The 21,979-nt window shown below is 45.0% G+C and overlaps 1 protein-coding gene across 1 annotated transcript in view; it reads left to right on the forward strand.

Annotated features, from left to right (window-relative positions):
* Positions 1-21,979, forward strand: part of fras1 (Fraser extracellular matrix complex subunit 1) — a 184,638-nt gene that overhangs the window by 114,964 nt on the left and 47,695 nt on the right. Inside the window, 8 exon segments of the mRNA XM_079270426.1 lie at positions 1,043-1,189; positions 1,649-1,795; positions 3,984-4,124; positions 4,490-4,630; positions 4,813-4,953; positions 8,107-8,401; positions 12,968-13,052; positions 17,890-18,213. Of these exon segments, the coding sequence (XP_079126552.1) occupies positions 1,043-1,189; positions 1,649-1,795; positions 3,984-4,124; positions 4,490-4,630; positions 4,813-4,953; positions 8,107-8,401; positions 12,968-13,052; positions 17,890-18,213 (1,421 nt within the window).

Raw genomic sequence — 21,979 nt, forward strand, 5'->3', positions numbered from 1 at the left:
TGTGTGTGTGGTGGGGGGGAGCGTGAGCAGCAGAGCAATCTGAGAATGATTAGACCCTTGATAGTGATTAGTGAGACTTATGAATATGTATATATTTTTGTTCTTATCAAGGACTTCATATTTCAGCAGCTTTTAGTCGTTCAACTTCTCTGCGAGTTTGTCACAGTGAGAATTCACAGCACAGATTCTATCCTGCATGTATCTGACATAGAGTTTCTCTTGTGTTGTACAACAATGCTGCATTGTTCTACCGTGTGCCGCCCTCATATGTTCTCAGCAGTAAGTGTTGATAACGCTGCGTTATTCTACTTCATCTCACATTTGTCTTTGTTGTCGTGCTTTAACCATATGCTGTTTCCATGACCTCATTTCTCAACGTGGAGTCTTTTAAAGGGGACACCCCATGAGAAAGAATCCACACATTGTGCTCACACGTTTGGGTATCTGGAGTCTGTGTCGACCCACAAACCGTGAAGTCAGTTTTATTTTTAGTGGGCTGTCTCGATCAGAAATGATGTGATTCAACAAGCGATCAGATGTCGCGCCGCTTCGTATGTCACATGTTGACTCACAGCCTCAATCTCTAGTTTCAAGTCTTCTTCAATACAGCATGATGTTCATTTAGTACATTATGGTCCATTTAGAGTCACACAGACCATAAAGCAGGGGATGCTTTAGGGCGGGGCTACACAGTGATTGACAGGTCTCTAGACGTATACGGCGTCTCTACGTCACTCCTCCTCAGTCCAGATAGCGTCACTTCCTGTTCACTGGTTATGAAAAAAAGAACATGGCGACGGGCGTAATTAAAGATGGCGACATAAAAATCGCCGAACTCGACATCACGATGAGCACGTCCTCCTCTTATCGTGTGTGGTTGGTAGAGGTGTATTCAGACGGACAGAATGAGTTCAACGAAGTGTTCCCTGAACATTAAAGCGTGTAAACATGTTCCAGTAGAAACCTGAAACATAAGTCTGAACCTGATGGTTCATCACGTGTTAATGAACTGGAATTATCTTTCTTTTGTAACTCAACCCAGGATGCCATCCGTCATGTGACGCCTGCAGTGGCTCGGGGCCTCACGCCTGTACTTCCTGCCCCGGCGGCAGCCTCCTGCTGCCCTCGGGTCTCTGCGGTCCCAAATGTACCCCCGGTTACTACGACAATGGCCACAGGATCTGTCAGGGTAAGTGAGGGGGGGATAACACACCCAAAGAACCAGAGACGCCCGCTGCTGTACGTGCAATCCAGCAGCTCCGAGATTACATCCGAGACCCCTGATGATTTACAGGGCGTGGACAAAATAACAAGAACACTGGATAGTACAGCAGTTGTAGTAAATGCCAGGTCATCTGTGAGGTGTTGAGTCATCCTTTCATGCACACAGAATGGATTATTTTAGCTTTTGTATGTGTAATATGTTGAGTTTTATATCCTGTTAACCAGAAGGTAAAGAAACAAAACCAAATCCAGTGATTCCACACATTCTTGTTGGATGTAATGATAATAATAATCCTGCAGCTGCAGCCTGAGGAGCAGGTGGATCATTTGCAAACTCAAGTTAGAAATCATGACACAAACGTGATAAAACAGACTGGTTTGATCCGATCCTCGTACCTCACGAAACCTCTTTTGTCTCCGGCAGCGTGCGACGGCCAGTGCCTGACGTGCGACATGCCCGGAGTCTGTACGTCCTGCCTCGACCCGGCCAAGGTGCTGCTGTTCGGAGAATGCCAGTACGACAGCTGCGCCCACCAGTACTACCTCAACACCACGACCCGGGCCTGCAGAGGTACCCACACACACACACACACACACGCACACACACACACACACACACACGCACACACACGCACACACACGCACACGCACACACGGGGGAACGCTGGATTAATCATGAGGATATCTAGTGTGCCCTTTATGATATTCATAAATTACTCTCCATCCATATTGCATGTGTGCTACATTGAGTTTATGGGCTCCGTTGATCAAGCGATGAACCAGATATGCTAAATCCTAAACAATGTGTGTGCGTTTGAACTCAGCATTAAATCTCCCAGCGTTGATGAATGAGCCTCAGAGGAACCGGATTCAATAACTCGTCCTCTTATTTTCTCCTCCTGCATGCAGCTCTTGTTGCAGCAGCTCTTGTTGCAGCAGCTCTTGTTGCTGCAGCTCTTGTTGCAGCAGCTCTTGTTGCAGCAGCTCTTGTTGCAGCAGCTCTTGTTGCAGCAGCTCTTGTTGCTGCAGCTCTTGTTGCAGCAGCTCTTGTTGCAGCAGCTCTTGTTGCTGCAGGTCTTGTTGCAGCAGCTCTTGTTGCTGTAGCTCTTGTTGCAGCAGCTCTTGTTGCAGCAGCTCTTGTTGCAGCAGCTCTTGTTGCTGCAGCTCTTGTTGCAGCAGCTCTTGTTGCTGCAGCTCTTGTTGCAGCAGCTCTTGTTGCTGCAGGTCTTGTTGCAGCAGCTCTTGTTGCAGCAGCTCTTGTTGCTGCAGGTATTGTTGCAGCAGCTCTTGTTGCAGCAGCTCTTGTTGCAGAAGCTCTTGTTGCTGCAGCTCTTGTTGCTGCAGCTCTTGTTGCAGCAGCTCTTGTTGCTGCAGCTCTTGTTGCTGCAGCTCTTGTTGCTGCAGCTCTTGTTGCTGCAGCTCTTGTTGCAGCAGCTCTTGTTGCTGCAGCTCTTGTTTAATTAGCCGCTAACCGGCCCAGACCTAAAAACCGTCTGTTTTATCGCCAGCTCACATAAGAAAAGATCTTTCTCTTCTCTCAAAGAGGAAGGCCTGAGGTTCTGAAAGCGGCCCGTGTTGTCACACCGGCTTAACACAGATATCCACTTCAGTTCACAGGAAGCCATTTCATGTGACGCTGAACCTCAGACTTCCCCCTCTATCAGCGATGTGTTCAGCGTAATGAGACTTTTCTCAGGTGTCCCCAGACCCCCCATGTCTAACACGGGATTATAAACTCAAGATAACCGCTCGAGGCGAGGTGCACAGAGTGATTTGCTGTTAGCGGCGCCTCTCAGCATCGACAGGTCGGGTTGTAGCCGTCCGGCCCGCGGCGACGCTGCGTTTATCCCCTCGAGCTGCTGCAGCAGCTCCCTGGTTAATCCTGAACCCACATCGCTACGAAGCAGCACTCTCTGCAAACTAAAACCGTGCCACACTGAGAGAAGCTGTTCTGCCAACAACCTACATTGGTTTTGGGTTCATCGCGGATCTTTCCCGAGGGAGGAACCCCCTAATTTACCTCTCGGCTCCTGTTGGATCCTCGGGAAGAATAAAGAAGCCTCTGTGGAAGCCTCCACTTTATTCATCACAGTAGAGTCGTAGCTGTTCTACTTCCACCGTCGTGTGAGAAAAGTAAAATAAGATGTGTTACTACTTCTCATGAAGGATTTAATAAAGTATTTATGAAGAATGGAGACGAGAATGCTTCTGCACGTCGACCAGCAGGCGAGAGATCCAACAGAATCTCCTCTTCAGGGTTCCACCGGGAACAACAGGAGTTTGGTGTTTTATTTAACTGTTGTGTAGTTTTCTGTTCCTCACCATCTGACTCAGAATAAACACTGCAGAGTTCACAAATAAGACCAGCAATTAGTTGACTTCGTGTTACACTTTTACGTTTATTCTGTACAATATGAAATATAATATAATATAGAAGCCCCTGGTTTCCTCTGCTGAGGCTGAGCGTGGTGTGATCTCTTCTTCGTTAAACCTTTCATATCTTTGAATACAAACCTCACACACACACACACACACAGAGTTGAACGTGTCCTAATTGTGTTTAATTCCCTCGTCAACATTAACGGAGCACAAACACAACAGATGTGAAGGTGATGAGAGAGAAAAGATTAAAAAAACACAAACAAATGGGTTTATAGAAATAATGAAATCTGTTTCTTTCTTCTGTTCTCACCTTCTAACCCCAACGTCCCTGTACACACACACACCACCTCCTCTTCCTCCTCTTCCTCCTCCTCCAGAGTGTGACTGGAGCTGTAACGCCTGTCGAGGCCCCCTGCGGACCGACTGCCTGCAGTGCATGGAGGGACACGTGTTGCAGGACGGAGTGTGCGCCCAGGGCTGCTCCGCTGGCTCCTATCAGGACGGAGACAAATGCCTCGGTCAGTCCTCATGGACCACATCACGCACAGAAGAAGAAGAAACACGTGCAGCTGCAGTCTGCACGTGTTTCTCCTTCTTTTCTCTATTATCTTCGTGCATTAGTGACCGCTTGAAGATTCTTTTTTAATCATCTATTTCTTATTAAAACCGTGAATCATTCCTCGAGGTTGGTTTGCTCCGGTCAACTTCTATTGAACAACACAACAGCAATGAATGAACACACGCAAATATTCTCCTACATGTCAAATCAAACACAACCCACATGAACACTATGACTGAAGCAAATGTGCATTTCTTTATGACTTCGAAGCCACAGCTTTGGTTTGTGTTTAATGCTCTCTGTGTGTGTGTGTGTGTCTGCCAGGCTGCGATGATCACTGTGTGGAGTGTCGGGGTCCGGCTCAGTGCCAGCAGTGCCAGCCCCCCCACGCCGCCCTGCAGGGTCAGTGTGTGCTGGAATGTGGCAGAAACCACTTCCTGGACGCCTCCTCTCAAATCTGCAAACGTAAGAGTTTGTTGAATGCAATCTATTTTATAAATCTCTCGCATTTAAAATAAAATGTATTGAATGAATCCAAGACTTGATTTAAAACAGGGTATCTTTGCAAGGTCAGTTTATCAGTTTAGCTAAAAAAAAAATGGAGGTTAAAGAAACAAAATAAGAATTTCCTTCTTCTTCTTCTTCAGCTTGCTCCTCCGACTGCGTGCTGTGTGACGGCGTCGGACGCTGCGGCGCTTGTCGAGTCCAGGCCTACCTGATGGAGGGTTACTGCACCCCCGACTGTGGACGCGGGTTCTACGCCGACCAGAAGACCAGGACCTGCCACGGTAACGACATCATGTCTTCATGGGTATTATTGTCCCAAAGCACAAAACCACTGCAATCACCAAGAGAGGGTCGACCGCGTTAGGATTAGAGCTAATATCTGGTAAATACTTGTTCAAGCTGCAGTACTTCATTTAAAAGGGAATTACACGAACACTCAACTTCTTCTTTTATCTGGACGCTTATTAGGGATTTCTGCCAAACTCTTGTTTCTTGAACCAATTTGAATGAGACATTTATGCAGCTTTTAACAACACCTTGTGTAAACACGATGAGTCATTTACATTTACAAACACAACGGGGGACTGAAGGTTGTGATGAAGTTCAGATAAAAGAGTTCATTAAAAGTCTTGTGACGCGAACAGTGTTTCCACCGTGTGTGTGTATTCAAGTATCGAAGTCTCTCTCCACTTCCTGTTCCCTTGACTCCCGCCCGGCTGATTGTTCAGCATCGAACACTGTCGACTGTCCCGCCTCCAGACAAACCCCGTTAAGAAAGCCGCCAACATCCAGCATGAAGATATTTAATTCTGTCAGATAACTCTGTCGGATTACCAGTTGGCTCCGAGCTACTTGCAGTAGGCTGGTTTTAGTAAAAGATCATTTTAATGAATAATTGTTTAAAAGTACTTGCGTTTATCTCTATAAAACACGAAGGCAAATTCCTTTTTTTTTATGCAAATAGCATCAAGAAACCGGTGAAATCGGTGAGCCGAGCCGACAGCCTGGTGCTCTGTGAGGTGAAGTTGTTAAATGTTGACGTCGCTCCAAAGCTGCGGCTGGTGTCATGAAACATGCGTGCTGTAAACTCACGCCTAACCGTCATACAGTTTAGTTTTCTGTAATAATCCAGAATCCAATGGAAGAATCCCATTTGGCTTTTTTGCAAAGCTAACGTTCTGATCCCGCAGCAACGGCGTTTTTAGGGCGATGACGTCATAAAATATGACGACATACATTCAATGCTTCATTTGCAAAACTTCAATAGAAGCTTTGAATGTAAAATAATCACATTCAGCACAGCGCATCAACTTTGATATTTCTAATGTATAGTCTGATCAGACCAGGCAGCAACCTCTGGTGTGTTAAAGCTGCATTCTCTCTAGTGGCCACCAGGGGGCGACTCCTCTGGTTGTATGGAAGTCTATGAGAAAATGACTCTACTTCTCTCTTGATTTATTACCTCAGTAAACATTGTAAACATGAGTTTATGTCTCAATCTCTAGTTTCAAGTCTTCTTCAATACAGCATGATGTTCATTTAGTACATTATGGTCCATTTAGAGTCACACAGACCATAAAGCAGGGGATGCTTTAGGGCGGGGCTACACGCTGATTGACAGGTCTCTATCAGAGACGTATACGGCGTCTCTACGTCACTCCTCCTCCGTCCAGATATGGTCACTTCCTGTTCACTGGTTGCAAAAAGTCAAGATGGCGACGGCGAAATCGCAAAACTCGAGGCTTCATAACATCAGTTAAAAACTGTACAACAAGCTGACGGACATGTGATCGCCGACAGTGACCTCGTTGACACGTTCAGCAGATACAGAGCTACGCAGACCTCCATCGTCTCCACTCACTCCTGAGGCTACAGAAGATTTAGATTCAGAGAGATTGATTCATTGTTGAAATAAGAATAACGAGCTTCAGACTTGCTCTTGCAGGTCAGAGAGACAAAAATGCAAGCTATTGAACAGTGACAGAAGTCAAAGTGTTTTCCATCTCTCCTCCGACTGCCAACATTAACGGCCCATTAGGAGTTCCCCGTTACCACGATACTAATTGCTTCTGCTGAATAACACTGAGAGGAGCATTGTCTGCAGAGGCAGGTCATTAGAGGAGTCTTGTACTCTTTCATGTTCAAACAGTGCTCGTGAACCTGCAGGCGGAGACGGCGAGGCCTTCAGGATCTCACTGTGGTCGTGAGATGATTCATGGAATTTGACGGTGCATGATTGTAACAGAGAAACATACTATCGCGAGTCCCTTTGTGACAAACGCTTTCTTCTTGTGAAATAATGAACATTTGTTTCAGCCTCTAGGCTTCAACTAACCCATTAGTTAATCCAGTGAAATAACCTGGAACCAAATTACTTTTTGTTCTTTCTTTTCTCTTTTTTTTGGCTTTTTAATTTTTTGCCGAGAAGAAAGAAAAGTTGAGAAACTTTCGTCCTCTTAAATTATAAACTTATTCTCATTTGTGAGTTTAATTGCGTGGCCGAAGGTTTTGAGGATTGCGAGTGCCTGTTGGCGTCGTTAGACGAGATATAATGAGATCACAAACGTGGCCTCTTGGAAGAGCTGATCTTTAACAAGTCACTTCCAATTAAAGCCAACTTTTAAAATGCCACGCCAAGACCCAGACGCCTCGCTCGTATTTTACCAGCCGGCTCTGCCACACACACACACACACACACACACACACACACAGAGACACAGACACAGACACAGACACACACACACACACACACACACACACACACACACACACACACACACACACACACACACACACAGAGACACAGACACAGACAGACAGACAGACAGACAGACAGACAGACAGACAGACAGACAGACAGACACCTTTTCCGTTTTAATTTCACAACCTCGTCTCATCTCTCCACCCACTCAGTCTGATCCAGCTGCAATTTTAATTGAATAAATTTCAGGCTTTGAAAATGCATTATAATGCATTCATTTGGTTTATTAGAGGCTCTATGTTGTTTCACTCTTATGAAAGGTTTTACTTTAAATTATTATTACAAATGAATGAACTCATGAAACCGGTCAATTCTCTTTTCTTTAGTTGTAGTAGACAAATGTACAGCTTTGAGTTCCAGTGATGATTTCTCATCTTATTGTTTTAACCACGTAATCAAAGATAGTTGGACATCTTATCCCAAAACAATTCGATGAAGAGAGTTAATTACAGCGAAACGTTCCAACCTGTAAACCTGTCATCAGTATTTCTCATCTTTCTTTCGTGTATGATTGTGATAAAATCTAGTTTATGACTTTGCGTGACACACAGGAATCATTGAAGTGTGATGTTCTGTTTGTGGTTCACCTGGAAGATCAAAACCTTTTCAAGTTGCCTTTGAATGTTTGCTGCTGAGATAGTTCATGTTCTTCTTCTCTGCCTCCTCCTCTCAGTGAACAGCCAGCCCCCGGCCCTCCGGGTCAACGGGTCCCTGCTGGTCCCCATCGGCGGCTCTGCCCCGCTGCCCCTCGCCCTGCTGCAGGCGACGGACCCCGACAGTCCGTCCGAGCGGCTGATCTTCCAGCTCGTCCGGGGCGCCGCTAACGGCCGGCTGGTCCTGTTCAGAGTGGAGGGAGGAGGAGAGGAGGGAGTGAAGGCCGGCCGAGACCTGACCGGGGACGACACCTTCACCTGGGCGGAGCTGAGATCCGGCCGGGTCCGGTTCAGACACCAAAAAGACAAAGCCAGGTCAGTGGATCCGATGTGTGTCGGGAGGTGGAGAACGTTTAGGAAGATAAAGCACTCAAAGACTTTTCTATATGCGCTTGTGTTACGTGTACAATTATGATTGAAATGTAAATGTTAAATTATTATAAACTGGAAAGTTATGCCGGGAAATGAAAGCACAAAACAAAGTGTTATAACGAGTCGGTCCTCCATGAGCCTCCAGAACACCCTCAGTCCTCTCATTTCCTCATTTGCTGTTTTGATGATGGTGGTAGGAAGTGTTATTTCATGCTGCCCTCAATCTAAATGGGTCAACGGGCGTCAGCCAACCGTCTTTTACGGCCTTCCTCCTCACCGTAATGGAAGAGGAGGTGGGTGGATTTTCCAGTGAACGGGTTCCTCGACGTAGGTTTAACAGAGATTGACATTCATTTAGATTGACAGCAGTTTTTGGGGGAGTTTCCAGTGGCGTAAATGTATAAATCTTTTATGCACTTTGGTGTTGAAGATCTTCCGGTCGATCATGTGTTCAGCGTGCGAGAGCTGCCTGATCTGATCTGACCGGTACAAAAAACCATCTGCAGTTCAATCCCATGTTACTGTCACAGATCAAGTGAAAGCTTTACATGGGGCCCATTAATCTTCATAGTGCTCAATAAAAGTGATCCTGGTTATGATCTACAAATAAATTGGGATATTAAAAATAACAGACTTTTGTCCTGAGGGAGTCATAAGCACATAGAGACGTTTTAATTGATCTAAGATTGTTCATGGAACTGTGTCGACTGTTTTCAATGTGTCCGTCTGCTACACTGTAGCAATGAATCACAGCGGCTCCTTCGATGTGCGTATCAGCGCCGAGCTCTCCGTGGATATTTCGCAACAGCCCGGTGCATGTTGTGCAACGTTTAACCAGCGGATGGATCTGCCTCGCCTACTTGTGGCTCACCAGAAAGCAACATCACTCCAATTAGAGAGTGCAGATGAAACAGTACCTGATGCCTTCAGGTAGCTGTCGCGGATGAATCGTTATCCTGCCTCGCTGGCATTGATGCCATAATAGCAATAAAGTCAGCTGGTTGAAAACAATTTGTATACAACCGACGTATTCATGAGCCAGGACATGCAGGGCTTCCTCTAAAAGAGACAGAGAGAGACAGACAAAAGACAGAAAGTACACACTTGTGGTGAAGCAAGAGAGGAAGATTACGTATGCGGACAGGAGGAGAGAAGTGAAACTGACACTTCATTTGGTAATTTTGTGACGTAATCGTGTGAAATCTGTGAAAGTGTACGACGGTACACCAGAGAGTAACGTGTGTCGGCTGTCTCGTGAATGGATCGGACGCTGGTTGATCGTCCTTCAGTAGACTCGTGTCTCACTCACGTCACTCAGAATCTCCCTGTCGGGAGGTCAGGATGATACTCGTCAAACCTTCCAGTGAGCCCTCGCTCCCTGTATGGAAGACCGTACACTCATTATGCTTGCCCACATATTTATTCATGCTTTCCTTTAATTAGGCTCCTGTCTGTAAAGCAATAGAAAGATGTTCTGTCCAGTTAACACCCAACACTTTAAAATGGTATGTCTCCTTTGAAGTTGACATGAAGACACCTTGTCTCCGTCCTCTCCATCCTCGAGCATCCTGACATTTCGTCTCCCCTGCTATTCTTATTGGCCCATCTGCCTGCCGTCTTTTTTAAATTCATGCAGCTTCCTGGTAGGAAAGTTAATTTCCATTAACCCACACACGTCCCGGAGATGCATCGCATTTACACTTCCCTCGTTTAATGTGGAAGAATTTGCATTCTCCATTCTCCATTTTATTCTGCCGTATCGGACAGCGTGATTAGCCAGTGTGAGTTTCAGTGCCATAGATCAAAGAGGCCGGTAATATGTAAAGAGAGAATTCATGCCGCCTCTTTAGAGCTCAGCCTGGAGACAGTTTCCCTCACTACAACTCTTCTGCTTTGGCTTTTTCCTGCAACAAATCAGTTTGAGTTTGGGCCCAATGTCCGTATAGCCAATCGGAATCGACACGTTGAACAGATAATTCAGTCCTGACTCAGCTGGTCTGGCCTCGGACGGAGGCAAGCCAGTGAATTTGCAAAATGTGGTCCACTGCCCAGTTCTGAGCCATTAGATTAATGGAGACAATAAAACGTAAAGCCCCAAATAGGATTTAATCTGCATATTATAGCCATATTTGTCAAATGATGTGGAGTGGGAGATAATGGCTGCAGACACAGAGACACAAACAAATGCTCTCAGGTTTGATTCCCTTTCGAGTCCGGCAGAGGAAGACATGTTGTCACACACTACGAGTCACTACAGAAAGGTTTTAGGGACAGATCTTTATTATAGTGCATTTACTGCATTATGGGATTAAAGTTGAAATGTCAAGAATAAGGTTAAACTGTCGGCATTAAAAAAAAATGTTAAAAATGTTTTGTTTTATTTTAAGATGAAGTCAAAGTGTTTATAATGAAGAGAAAACGGTTTAGAATAAAGTTGGACTGAGAATAATGCAATTGAGAAGAGGAAGATTTTTTAAAATTTGCATTTCAAGGATACAATTTTGACTTTATTCTCGTAAAAGCAATAATAAAAAAGATCTTTCTCCTCATGTTTCCCTGATGTCCGGCCCTGACACTCATATGAAAGTCTCTGCAGATAGAAGAGAAGCAGAATATATAGTCGGCAGCTGTGGTGGGCTGCTTAAGATGAGCTCAATTCTATCGCTTGTCAAAAGAAGATATTTTCAATCTTTACTGCCTCAGCAGAACATGTCAAGTGTCAAGTCACAGACTGAGTAGTATGTGTTAAGTGGCACACTTTACTATTGAGAAGTATTTAAACACGTATACACACAGCACGCAGATCAAAAGATGCTCCATTTTTGTCTCAAGGCTGCATTAAAAAAGAAATCCCTCTTTCATCGTATATGAATGCAGCAAATATACCAGTCACATAAATTACCTGAGCATAAAAAGAGATTCAGGGACACGGTGTCAGAAATATGTTACTTTAACAAGCTGCCCAATATTTCTTTCATGGGCCAGAATTATTGGAACCATAACAAATGCTGTAAAGCTGTGACCAGTCTCACCTTTGTTGTAAGAAATTGTTTTATCTTTGATGAAAGGCGCTGTGAGAATGTGCTCTGTGAAGGATGAATTTTAAAGATGAACATGGTGACAAAGGACACCAGCAACACCGCGAGCCAACTTAACAACGTAACTTAACAACGTAACTTAACAACGTAGCTTAACAACGTAACGTAACAACGTAACGTAACAACGTAACGTAACAACGTAACGTAACAACGTAACTTAACAACGTAACTTAACAACGTAACTTAACAACGTAACTTAACAACGTAACTTAACAACGTAGCTTAACAACGTAACTTAACAACGTAACTTAACAACGTAACGTAACAACGTAACGTAACAACGTAACGTAACAACGTAACGTAACAACGTAACGTAACAACGTAACTTAACAACGTAACTTAACAACGTAACTTAACAACGTAGCTTAACAACGTAGCTTAACAACGTAACGTAACAACGTAACTTAACAACGTAACTTAACAACGTAACTTAACAACGTAACTTAACAACGTAGCTTAACAACGTAGCTTAACAACGTAACGTAACAACGTAACGTAACAACGTAACGTAACAACGTAACTTAACAACGTAACTTAACAACGTAACTTAACAACGTAGCGTAACAACGTAGCGTAACAACGTAGCGTAACAACGTTGCGTAACAACGTAGCGTAACAACGTAGCGTAACAACGTAGCGTAACAACGTAGCGTAACAACGTAGCGTAACAACGTAGCGTAACAACGTAACTTAACAACGTAACTTAAGAATGTATCTTAACAACATAACGTAACATAACAATGTTGCATAATAACGTAACGTAGGATCGTAATGCAAGATTGTAAAGTGACATCACAATGCAACATTGTAACGAACATCATAACGTAAGGCAACAAAGTTATTTATGAAGTTAGAATGCTGACCCTTTAATAAAGGTCATCATTGTTTAATATCCAAAACAATAAACATGTATTGTAGCTCTGAGATCGGCCGTGTCCGAGCCCTCAGCCCCAAGGACTTGTGGGTAATAAGCCTTGTCTTTATGATGCTGAGGCGGCTCGGTGAGAGGAGACGTCGTTGATGAGGAGTGTGTGTGTGTGTGTGTGTGTGTGTGACGGGACTGTTCTCCTCTCGCCTACACAGCACCGAGGTGATTAGATCTAATGACTACACACCAGGGGAGCCACACTGGACTCATTTCCCCAGAAAGCTCCAGGGTTAACGAAAGGCTTTTTGTAGGTCATGTTTAGTCAAAGTGACGAGCTTTGACCTCTTCACTTCAAGGCTGTTTATTAGATGATCTGATTTCAAGTGATTTAAAAATATCTCTTTCTTTCTCTCTCTCTCTCTCTGTCTCATTCTCTCTCTTTCTGTCTTCCTTTCTTTACTTCTTTCTTTCTTTCCATCTGTCTTTCTGTCTCTCGCTCTCTCTATCTTCCTTTCTTTGTTCTTTCCGTCTCCCTTCCTGTAGGACTGGTGAGTTCTCCTTGCGTGTCGCTGACCCCCAGCTGTTTTCTCAACCAGAAACCATTCAAGTTCAAGCCGTGTCAATGCAGGTATGTACTGTATAATAACACAGACACTTTCCTCAGCTCACTCTTAATGACACACCTATTTCAACAAAGACTCGAGAGAAACAAACCGCCCTAAACACAACACCCACAGACTGTAAATTATTGCATCATAAGCGTATTCTCCCGGCAGAAAATTGACTACAAATATAGATATCTCATAAAGATCATAAAGATGTCTGCTGTGCAGGTCAATTCAGTAACATTACAGCTAATAGAGAACGATACTCTGCAAAGGCACATTTGTTTCCAGATTTAGTTTCCTGTGAAACACTATTTGGATCTGTGCTCCGAGGTTACAATGCAAAGTCCACACTTGTGTCCTTGTTGAGAAAGTTTTGCCTCGGAGAGAAAAGTATAAATTTCAGTTTCTAAAAACCATATACTGTTCACTGTTGTGCTTTGATGGCATGATGCGTCGTATTTTATCAATATTTGCCCTGTCAGACATCTAACTTAATCTGTATTTGACTTTTTAACAGTTGTAATAAGAACAGAACAACTAGATCCTGTAGTTTACAACAAGATAGCATGCTGAGCTAGCTACATGGTTAGCATGCTGAGCTAGCTACATGGTTAGCATTCTGAGCTAGCTACATGGTTAGCATGCTGAGCTAGCTACATGGTTAGCATGCTGAGCTAGCTACATGGTTAGCTTGCTGCCATGATTGCGTAGAACATAGATTCCCTTCCACACACAGTGACAACACATAGACACAGTCAGCTGAGAACGTCTTAGTTTATTCATCCAACAACATAAAGTACAGTAAATAGAAACACAGAGATGTGAGAGAAGCTTTACCGTCGCTGTGGACGGCAAGCGGCACAAAGCCACCAGTTAATCTGGAAAACCTGACGGCTCTTTTTATTTTGTAGTTGTTTTTGCTGCATCATCCCAGCTGATCTGCATTCCTCACAGTTTTTTTGGCTCCGTCCCAAAGGACTGATGCCAGGGCCGTGATTGGCCGATGTCGGCCTCGACAGCGGGGCGGTGATTGCTGTTCAGCTGACCTCTGATTTTAGCCCAAATATGGAAAATAATGAGGAACAAGGGATTAAAGGTTCTCTCTGAGATGATGGGTTAGTGTGACAGCTGTGTGTGTGTGTGTGTGTGTGCTAATTACAGTAATGATGTAATTACCTGAGTGAAAAATGTCTATTAGGAAAAACTAAATCATCCATATCTGTCACAGGAAGCGCCAACTTCCAGGCAAAATATCTTGTTTTCAAAGGAAGCTTTGGTGCAGTTAAGTGTATTGGCATTATAAAATACATATAAATGATAAAAAACATAAATAAGGTCATTAGTTTTGCAGGTGAGGAAACGTTTGTTGACTCTGAGGGGCTCCTAGATCTCAGACATTATTACCTGCTGGTAAGAGCGGTAACAAACAGATGGAGGCAACTCCTGTGTTCTGTGAGGTCAAATTACAGTTTTCTTTCAATGGAGTCTTGTTGCTTTGAACAGAGCGTAGATAACAGCTTCTGTTTATTTTAGAAAGGTGTGTCTGACAGCGAGGAAAAGCAGCAAACATGTTCTAAAAACAGTGTCCTGAAAGGGATAGACTTGTTTTTTTTGGTGGACCTTTCTTTTAGGTGGCTAAAATAAAATATCTCCATCGTCTCCAAGCTCATTCAATTTACACACATTTATTTTTCAATCATCTGCCTCACAAACATCCATATTACTGGACATGGATCCTGTTTATCTACGTAAGTTATGACGCTCTCATTCGCCTCTCCGGTCTTTGAAATACCCCCCCCCCCCCCCAACCCCAGATGGCACATGGGTAATTTACAGACGTACCCGACAACAGACGCAAACTGTCTCTCCATGCTGTTTTTCCGTCTTTGAACTTCTTCGCTCTGACAAAATGCAGCCGGCAACATGTCACAACGAGGAGGAACATACGCAGCCGGAGTCTCCTGCGATCGCTCCTTCATTCATTCATTCAACATCAAAGAGCAACGGAAGCGCTGATGTAACCTGCAGTGTTGTTTCCTGTCTTTGGAAATAGAGATCTTGTCAGTATTTGGTTGCAGATTTGCTTTAAAAGAAGCTTTCACGTGTTTGAACCTCATTCTCATTGTCAGCAGCACAGCGTATTATCTGTAGATAGTCGCCCCCCGATGGACATTAGAGAGAATGCAGCTTCAGCCTGCCCAAATCACGTAACCTTGCGTTGCAGCTTAATGAACAACATGAACAAGAGGATTTGTTTTTTGCCAAATCTCTACAAGAGGGACACGTTTCTACTGTTGCAGCTCCCTAAATGCAAAAGGCATTGCTGGAAAGGTTGACTGTGAAGCAGGATGGCATTGAGAAGAAGACTATTTGTGATATGCAGCCCTCCACGTGTAGGAAAAGCTTGGAGGAAAAAAAGAGAAATAGTTGATTGATCCAGCGGGCACCTCCGAATGTAATAGCCTCAGGAATGAGAGATCTGAGCTGCAGATAGCAACACACACACACACACACACACACACACACACACACTCACACACTCACCTTTCTGGCAGGAGTGGCTGCTTCCTTTGAAAAATAAAGTTTCCACGGGTCCGGTATCTTCGGTATCTTCTAGGGGCTTTTCTACAGAGGTGGTCTCACACAGCCCCACATCTTAATCCTGAAGAGGCAGCCTTTATGTTTCTGAGGCTTTGCTCTGCTGATATCTCTCTTTGCTCTAAGCTGTCAATCATTACCGGGACACTTTCTAACTTTACATTGTTGTTGTTGTTGTTGATTAAGGCCCTGTTTACACGTTTAGAGATATTTAAAAAACGGATATTTTCTTAAGCGTTTAAAAATAGAATTCTGTCCACACAACCTTCATTTTTCCAAAATGTCTCCGTCCACACTGAAACACAAAAAATGAGGACTAACACTCAACGATACGTCAAATACAAGAGTAGAAGATTCTGAGCATGCTCAGTGAGATCAATTTCCTTTGGCGGTGTAAACAAATAGTAATTAATAGTAAAGCATAGCTAATTATTCTTTATTCATAAAAATGTGGTGCTGTGGCGAAAACAAAAATGGACTCGTGTGTGGAACAAACGACTAAGTTGAGTTGCTGCTTAGCGTCACCTCACAATATAAAGTGATGGAAGCCCATGAATGCTGTAGATAAGAAGTGGACGGAGTCATCGTGACGTCATTCGTTGGTTTGTGGACTGATGTTATGAAGCTTCATGTTCGGCGATTTTGCCGTCGCGATGTTGTTGTTTTTGCAACCGATGAACAGCAGTGACCACATTAGGACTGAGGAGGAGTGACCTAGAGACGCCGTATACGTCTCTGGTAGAGACCTGTCAGTCACTGTAAGCCCCGCCCCTAAAGCATCCCCTGCTTTATGGTCTGTGTGACTCTAAATGGACCATAATGTACTAAATGAACATCATGCTGTATTGAAGAAGACTTGAAACTAGAGATTGAGACATAAACTCATGTTTACAATGTTTACTGAGGGAATAAATCAAGAGAGAAGTAGAGTCATTTTCTATAGACTTCTATACAACCAGAGGAGTCGCCCCCTGGTGGACACTAGAGAGAATGCAGATTTAACACATGAAGCATCGGCTCCACTCTGCAGAACCGGGGGTTGCCGCCTGGCTTTACGTGTGCACACAGATACAAAGTAACCAGAGTTTAAAGAAATCTACACCTTAGAAGGCTTTTTCAAAAATTCTGAAAGGTTTAAGTGACCTGAAGGTCTGTTTGCGTGTGGACGAGAGGCCAAAACAAAGAGGAAAATACCTGTTTAAAGTATCTCTGGATAGGGTTAGACAGGGCCTGAGTTCAGAATGGTGTCTAGAAGTAAAAGTTTAAAGTGTGAAGTCCAGAAGTAAATTGAGTTGTGTAGTGTTGTGACAGCGAGACACAACAACATGAGAGCTGAGCTGTAGATAAAAGGCCTTGTTACCCACGAGAGGTCGCACAGGGCATCAACCTGTGACACACTTCCGCTCTCTGCAATCCGGCACGATCACAGCAGGAAGAACAAAAGAAAATCAAGAGCCGAACAGAACAACAACCCACGAATCAGCACAAAGAAAACCCACTTCTTTTGTTCCCCATCTTGTTGAAGTGCTGCAGAGCCCCACGGGTGACGACAGCTTTCTCCCAAACACGAACCTCACCTCTCCCTCACCTGTGAGTGGGCCTCGTGTTTGTTTTCGGCTGCCTCGAGCGGGGGGGGGCTTTCTCTGGTTGCCTTTAGTGAGCGGGCATGTCTGAGCACGACTTCAAACCGGCACACACTCCCACTTTCAGCCCCCGCCAACACATCTGAAACCTTTTTGTTTTCCTCCACTGCTGAAGTGACAACACGGGGTTTCACGTGGACGCCCGAGGGCCCAGTCGCTGTCTGTCTCTTGGAGATAATTCCTCTCCGTCTGAAAATGTGTCACCAAACAACCCCAAACAGATCTGAACAACATGCCCCCCCCCCCCCCCCCCTCGTGTTTCAGTTCTGTGTCCAGAGGTCACTTTGGTTCGAAGACACACACACAGAGAGTGTGTGTGTGTGTGTGACTTCCCACACTTCTCTCTCTGGCGCCAGCTTGTTTCATACCCCCTCTCTTTGCTTAAGCTGCTGCTGTAATGGCAGAAAAGAGCTGGAGCTCCGCCAGCAGCCGTTGAGTGCAACGAATTGGACCCTCCGAGCGGCTCGGGGCTCCCCGGCCTGCCGGCGGGTTTGATTTAGGGCCACGGCGGAGCGGCGTCTACCTGCGCCGCCGACGCTGCCAGGCGTAGATATATATATATATTAATCTTTCTTTGTTGTGTTCTGTTCTCACTCCCAACCTCTCTCTATTTCAGCCTCCGCGGGTGGTGACTCTCGCTCCTCTCCCCGTGGGGGGCCGCGGCGCCGTGGCCACCATCACCAAGTCGGTGCTGCAGGTGGACGACCCCGACAACCCGGCCGACGTCCTGGTCGTGGTCCTGGAGCCGCCCCGCCGCGGCCGGCTGACCCGTCTCGACGGCGACCGGGCCCTCGGCCGATTCAAGCTGGAGGAGCTGTCGCGGGAACAGATCCGGTACGTCCACGACGGCTCGGAGGGGACGGAGGACGGGACGGTGCTGCAGGTCAACGACGGCCACAGCTACAGGAACATTCTCCTCCAGGTCCACATCAATCAGAAGGTAGGGAGGAGGGACGGGGGGTCGATGGTATTAATGATGTTTGGAGCTAGTGTGTTGCACCTGGAAGCTTCACCAGCTGTAGCTTCCAGACTGTAACTCATACAGGATCATCGTGGTGGATTGAAATTGAACAATCTCACAAAGGTGAGACGACAATAAGTGACAAATCCTCCCAGAAATCCCTGAAACATCTGCTTCATGCTGGATATCTCCAGCGCCTGCATTCATTACCTTCTACAGCGTTACTCTGAACTGTCAATGGTTTTTAGGGATAATGAGGCTTTCTTTTTGCATCTCCATGTATGCTGAGCTGCCCTCCGGCAGCAGGAGAAACTTTTACTTGCGGAAGCTTCAAATCCAAATGAAAATGCTTTTTTTTTTAGTTGTAATCGGTTTTAAAACTGACACTCAAGAACTTTCTTTCGTCCACAAGTTCACAGTTCAGAAGTTAGGAGGAGAAGGATGTTTAATGCATTTGTGTCTCAGCTGAAAAGCAGGGGGGGGTGTGTGTGTTTGGTATGAGATACATTTGGCAGCTCACTCGGTTACTAAACATGAGCACACACACACACACACACACACGCGCACACACAGAACTGGAGACAAAGCGTCCAATGTTGAAGACGTCTAGACAGACGAGCGTCAGAGACATGAATGTGTTTCGTCTTTGTGGGGACCAACCTTCAGAGTGACATTTTGCAGAGTGAGGACATTTTGTTCCGCATCCTCATCTTCAAAGTTTGTGAGTTTAAGCTAAAAATAAAAGTATGTTTAAGGCTTGGGGTCAGAGATGTGGTTGTGATGATTAAGGACGAGGTAATGGTCTATGAAAAGGTGTTTTACAGTGAATACACCTCATACACATGCATTTACCGAATTGTTCCTATAGCAACCTGGAGGTAATGAGGCTGCTCTCAACATCCATGCATCGAGACGTACATGTCTGATTTACTCCACGGGTAAAACAGTTAGCGCTTAGCTTGTTTAGCTTAACCCAGTTAGCCCGGTTAGCTAGTTAGCTCAACGAGACTCAAGACTTGTATCCTTGTCTCTAGTTTCAAACTTGATGTTAATAAAAACGTGTCTGCGCTTCAGTTGACATCGGCCATTGTAGTCTCCGGCCGGCCGTGGACGGACTTGGACTTCAATCCAAGTCTAGTCGCTTTTTCCTTGACCCGATCTGACTTGTGTCTGAGTTTCAATTTGGTTTCTCGTGTCTAAAGTGGACACACACTCACACACACACACACACACACACACACGCTGTATCTGACTCACACAGACTCCCTCCGAAGACTTTCCTCCAGCACTGTTTTAACTGTCCCAGCAGTCCGAGGAGGTTCCTGCGCCCAGCTTTGGTTTTAGATTGCATTGGAATAGAAAAGCCTTGGCGTGGTCCTGAACGTCCCACATCGCTGTGCGCCGGTTGGACTTTTTTTCCCGGCGGCAGAGACTTTTTTCTTTTCCAGTGATATATTTTTTGCTGCAGGTTTTGGAGGGCAGCTCTGTTTGTCTGGCTGCATACAGATGCTGCGCTTCAGGCTCAACTCCTCTGCTTTCTCTTATTCTGTAAATCAATAACATCCCACACACACACACACACACACACACCAGTATCCATTTACCTTGAAATGTCCTGATGCTGAATTATGTGGCGCGTTACACAGAGCAGGATGGAGGGCTGAGAGAATGCACTTGATTTATATCAGAATCTTCTTGCACTCGTCCCAGCAGTGTCCCCCGATATATTTCTGTTCTGCCTCCAGCTTGATCTGCACGGCTGCATCAGCATAGAATAGAGATCAGTGAGGACATTTAGGGAGAGCAGCACCAGCCACTGCAGGGATATTGTCTTCTCCCAGCACGACAGAAAGGAAGAAGAACAGACGAGGCTTTGTGTCACCGCTGCGATGCTGTGCAGATAAAAGAGGAGGATTTGCATAACTTCAGTTGGGACGATACACCAACATCCTCTGGTTGTATTTTCATGGAAAACAAATTCTGCTACGGAAAGTTACAAGAGAGCACTCCACCTACTGCGGAGAAGCTTCACTCACTCTCTGGTGCTCCTTCCTGCTGTACTGCATCACACAGCAGCTGTGTGGTGAACATCAGACGTCATCGACAGCAGGATGCTCAGGTTCAAATAGGAGTTAGAAAAACCTCCTGCTGCTGCAACAGCAGGGGGGGGGGGGGGGGGGGGGGGGGGGGGTCTCAAACCTGTGAGAAGTGGAAGAGAATCAGGAAATAAGATCAACGCACCAAAACCCACACAATCTGCATAAAGCTCAACGGAGACTCCGTGGACCTCCACAGAGCTCCAGAATGAAACCCTGAGTGATTATCGGCTCCGCCTCGACTTTACCAAAACCCGAGTCAATGCATCTTTAGTTTTCATTGCGCGTTGCTTTCTCTGGCGCTCTCTGTGCCTTCCAAAGCCAGCGGTGCCTGTCGATGCCGGGCCGCGCCGCGGACAACAGCGTTCCCTGGGAGTTGGATGAGGGCGCTCTAAAGCGGGACACTGATCAGGCCCTTAATGAGCCTCTGATGGATGGACTCCCTGAGTCTGAGCCCCCGGAGCTGAGCTGCAGCTCGGCTGAGTAGGAAGCAGGACCCTTGGCTTTCAATTACTGTCTGGAAGGAGAACACTGTGAGACTCTGGGAAAAAAATCCTTGGGCTCTTCTGTTCCTCTGCAGAAATGGAAGGAAATGATATGTACATATATATACACATATATATATATATATATATATATATATATGTATATATATATATATATATACATATATATACATATATATATATATATATATATATATATATATATATATATGTATATATATATATATATATGTATATATATATATATATATATATATATATTTTGTCAAGCAGTGCTCCGAGTTTAGCTCCACTCGCCTTCACCGTTGCTTGGGAATACCACGATTAGTTTTGAGTTTTCTTTTTAAGCGCTGCCCCACATCAACGAGTCTGTGATCACACTTCTGATTGCAGTGATTTGTTTCGGTTAAAGCCGGCGGCCCCCGGTGTTTGCTTTGGCACCGCGCTCTGATCTCACACGCAGCAACGCCTCGTCGAGATTAAATTAGAATGTGTTGCCGATAAGGATTCGATCTGCATCCTGTGACTTTCTGCTTGACGTGTCCATCAGCTCGGCCCGGTCACCCCCCCCCCCCCCGCTGGAGTTATGGAAGAATGAGAGATTGTTATTACAACAGCATGCTACGGCCCATGTTTTATGGATGATGCCGACTCCATCTCGGCAAAGTCATTTCTTCCTGTTTTCGTGGACTGCAGCCAAAAGCTCTCTATTCACAGTCCCTCTCAGACCTGCTGGCTCACGGCCCTTTAAAGGTCTCTGATTATTCATCTTTCATGCATTTTATATTCTTTATCTAGTACTGCGGCTGAGAAAAAAGAAAGTTGTTTATTTTCTATGATATATTTTGCAGCAGCAACAGCCCCTCACCTCCGTTCTCACATTTAACCCAACACTTTAGTGGATACAGTGATTCAAAAACAAATAATTTACTTTTTTACTCTTAAATATATATTTGTATTGAGGGTGCAAGTGCAATCTGTGGATAAGTGGACATGACTTTGGTGACCAACCAGCATCGTGGTGCAGCATGATGCTACATCAGGAAGGATTCATAATCATGAATACACAGTCAGCCTCTTCTCCTAAAGATTACCTTCCCATGAAACTGAACGACATTGTGAGTTACGTGTTGAATGAAACGT

The sequence above is a fragment of the Melanostigma gelatinosum genome (genome assembly GCF_949748355.1).
Source record: "Melanostigma gelatinosum genome assembly, chromosome: 6".
Classification (NCBI taxonomy): domain Eukaryota; kingdom Metazoa; phylum Chordata; class Actinopteri; order Perciformes; family Zoarcidae; genus Melanostigma; species Melanostigma gelatinosum.